The 3986-nt window shown below is 39.6% G+C and overlaps 1 protein-coding gene across 1 annotated transcript; it reads left to right on the plus strand.

Annotated features, from left to right (window-relative positions):
* The first annotated feature begins 2763 nt into the window (after positions 1-2763).
* On the plus strand, positions 2764-3705 carry LOC142217236 (olfactory receptor 2B2-like). The gene has a single exon (XM_075285430.1). It carries the CDS (start codon positions 2764-2766, stop codon positions 3703-3705), a length of 942 nt encoding a protein of 313 aa, XP_075141531.1.
* The last annotated feature ends 281 nt before the right edge of the window (positions 3706-3986 follow it).

The raw sequence follows: 3986 nt of genomic DNA on the forward strand, positions 1-3986 counted from the left end.
TTCCTTAATTGCTAGACCTTTGACTGATATGACTAAGAAAGGTTCAGATTTGGAAAACTGGTCATTGTGTTGAGTTGCTTAGATAAAGTTTCCAGACAGCTCTGCTTCTTGGACACCCTGATCTCAAACTTCCCTTCATAGTGGAAGTTAATGTTTCAGATATAGGAGCAAGAGCTGCTCTTTCCCAAAGAAACCCATGTACTTCACGCCTTCATCCCTGCGTGTATTTTTTTCACAAGTTTACTTCTTCCGAGAGGAATTGTGACGTGGGAAATAGAGAACTTCTGGCTATGAAATGGGCATTTGAAGAGTGGCGTCATTTTCTAGAGGGTGCCAAACATCAGGTTCAGGTTCTTACTGATTACAAAGACTTAACATTTTTGGAGTCTGCTAAGAGACTTAATCCTAGGCAACCTAGGTGGGCTTTGTTTTTTTACAAAATTTCATTTTGTGGTTTATTTTGAGCCTGGTTCCAAGAACGTAAAAACCGATGCTTTGTCTAGGAATTTTTTTGGCATCCCAGTCCACTTCTTTAGATCCTACCCCAATTCTCCCTGAAGTTGTTATTGTTTCTGCTGTTTCTCTGAATCTACAGAATCTTGTCCAGACAGGAAGGTCATCCTGATGCCTGTCCAGTTTATAGATTTGTTCCTTCTCATTTGGTCAATCAGGTCATTGAAGAGATTCATTCATCAGTCCTTTCATGTCATCAAGGAATTTTGGCTACCAAGGGCTTAGTTGATAGGCACTTCTGGTGGCCATCCTTGTCTGCACACTTCATGTGACATCTGTGCTAGGTCTAAGGTGCCTCGTACCAGACCTGCAGGGCTGTTGACACCATTGGCCTAGCCCAATATACCATGGACTCATATCTCCATGGATTTTATTTTTAACCTACCTAGGTCCCAGGGTATGATGGCTATTTGGGTAATTGTTGATAGGTTTTCTAAGATGGTACATTTCAAACCCTTTCCTAAACTTCTTGCAGCTAAAGATCTCGTGCTGCTCTTTGTGCAGAACATAATTCGTTTGCATGGAGTCCCAGAAAATCTTGCATCAGATTGGGGGGTCCAGTTTGTCTCAACTTTCTGGAGAGCCTCTTGTAAAAAGATGGGAATCTCCCCTCTCTCTGTCCGCTAATCGTAAGAGAATTGCAGCGAATGACTTTAAGGTTGGCTCTCAAAAGATATTCAAATGAGAGTGCCCTCACCTAAATTTAAACCTAGATTTATTGGGCCATATCTTATTTCACAAGTTGTTGATGAAGTCTCTTTCCGCTTGAAACTTCCAGATTCATTTAAGATTTATGTTTTCCATAAGTCTTTGTTGAAGATGTTCCTTCTGCCTTTGATTCCTTCCATTTCTCCACCTGAGCCAGTTCTTGTTGATGGTGATCTGCAGTACGAAATAGAGGGTATCTTGGACTCTAGATGGAATAGGTGCAGTTAACAGTTTCTGATTAAATGGAAAGGCTATGGACCTGAAGATAATTCTAGGATTTCAGCTTCTGAGGTGCATGGGGATAGATCGGTGCAGGGCTTTTTCCGGAGATTCCCAGATAAACCTGGTGTGGCCTTTGACGGTTCGGTGACCCCTCATCAAGGGGAAGGTGGGTCATGTTACGACCTGGTTTTTGCTAACTCAGCCTGTTAGGTTCAGGTGTGGAGTGTTTGAATGGCATATTCTGCGCATAAATCATCTGATGTAGGGGAATTTTCACTCCGGGCATGTGGTCTCTGCGGGAGCACTCATGCGTGGATTGTGCAATGAGCTGCACCACTGGTCATTGCTCTAGTGTGTATTGGCCTCTGAAGGAGTTAAGTTTCTCTGCAGTGCTAGGACTCATTACAGGTTGTGGACAGTTCAGAGTGCTGCTATCCAATTGGCCTTCTGACTACTCCTGCTTCTGGCTATATAAACTCCTCTTTGCATGCTGTCAGTTGCCGGTCTTAAACTCCAGGTTCCAGTGTTCCTGAAATAATCTGTCTGCCTGAAACTGCTTTATTCATCTGTGCCTGAGTCATGGCCCATTCAGCTTACCTTTCTTCCTGTTCATACCATCTGGATTTTTGATAAGTATTGAGCACATACTTCCAAGCATATTGTTCTGGGTGCAGTGAGCCCTAGTCTTTTACTGCTTGGAAGTTTGGACTTTTGTAGTTTTTCTTTGGTGTGTGATACTAAGTTCTGTTTATTCTATCCCTTTGCATAGTGAGTATTCTGTGTTTCACATTTACTTTCTCCTCTATACTTTTGTTCCCTCATATTCCCCGTCAGTCCAGTCGGACACCTGTGGGGGGCTTTCTCTGTATCTTACCTCTCCTTCCTAAATGTGAAACGAGAGGTTTTTCTGTTTCTCTTGTAGGGTAGTTATTTCTCCGGCTGTGTTCACGCCCACTCAGGACATGTAGTCGGGCCTACGGCTACTTCTAGTGTGCAAGACATGGATTAGGAGTATCGCACACATGCTATTCCAAACTGCTCATTACTGTAGTTTTGTTTTTATTTTGTGTTTTCCCTTACACGTGACTGAGAAGTTATTAGTCAGGGGCCAGTCCATGGTCAGAGACCTCCCGATCATAACATTTAATGACTTCTAACATGAATGCTTGCTAATGCAACTGTATAGAATTCTTATGTTGCATCTAGTTCTAGTCTGAATTGTCTGAGATCCTGGCATGATCAACATGACTGAATTTTCTATATTTCTACAGATACATCTTCTATCATCTGATTGATCCTTTACTATAAATAAACATATCAATGGATTTTGTAAACTTGACCTCTGTATCTGAATTAGTTCTCCTTGGATTCTCTAGTGACATACACACACAAATAATTTTATTTTTTATATTTTTGTGTTTTTACATAATAACCTGTGTGGGTAACTCTCTCATCATTATGGTTTCTGTAACAAATACCAGGCTACACACCCCAATGTATTTTTTTCTTACAAATCTTTCTCTCTTGGACATCATCTACTCAACCACAAATGTTCCTAAAGCATTAAAAGACTTATTGTCATTGAGAAAAACTATTTCTTTTGCAGGTTGTGCTGCCCAAATGTACATTTCTCTCGCTCTGGGCATAACTGAATGTTTTTTATTTGCTGTAATGGCATATGATCGATATATTGCTGTATGCTATCCATTACATTATGTTACATTGATGACCAATACACTATGTTTCCGTGTTTCAGTAAGTACATGGGCATGTGGATTTCTCTTCTCTTTTATCCAAATTACAGTCACTATAACCATGCCAATCTGTGGACACAAAGTAATCAACCATTTTTTCTGTGAAGGACCAGGGTATTTAACCTTAAGCTGCACTGATACCTTTATCAATAATGTCGTCACGTTTATTCTTTGCATGATTATTCTAATGGTACCTGTTTGTTTCATTGTGATATCTTATATCAGAATCATAAGATCTATCATGAAAATGAAATCCTCTAAAAGCAGAAGAAAAGCTTTTTCCACATGTGCCTCTCATATGATGGCCGTCACCTTATATTTTGGCACATGTTCAGCTATGTATATGAAACCTCAATCCTATTATTTACCAGAAAGGGACAAAATTATTGCTGTATTTTATATTATTGTAACGCCAATGCTAAATCCTTTAATCTATACACTTCGGAATAGGGAAGTTAACTTAGCTCTTAGAAAATTTGTCTTTAAAATAAAGTTGAATCATAACTAAAATAATAAAAAAAATCTTTTAAATGAATTCCATGGTGCTGTACATTTGAGAGTTTACATACAAACATAAAATACACAAAACAAGTAGAATACTAACACAGTGACTTGACCAATTGGTACGATTGGATCAAGGGCCCTGCCCGCAAAGGCTTACAATCCATAAGGGAAAGGGGATAGCTCTTCCAGGTATGCCAAGAGTGTGCAAAGCAATAATCAAAGCAAAAGGTGGCTACTTTGAAGAACCTAGAATATAAGACATATCTTCAGTTAACACTTGTTTGT

The sequence above is a fragment of the Leptodactylus fuscus genome, chromosome 8, assembly GCF_031893055.1.
Source record: "Leptodactylus fuscus isolate aLepFus1 chromosome 8, aLepFus1.hap2, whole genome shotgun sequence".
NCBI lineage: Eukaryota > Metazoa > Chordata > Amphibia > Anura > Leptodactylidae > Leptodactylus > Leptodactylus fuscus.

Coding starts and splice junctions, on each gene's coding strand:
- LOC142217236 (XM_075285430.1), top strand. CDS start 2,764: ATGGATTTTGTAAACTTGACCTCTGTATCTGAATTAGTTCTCCTTGGA.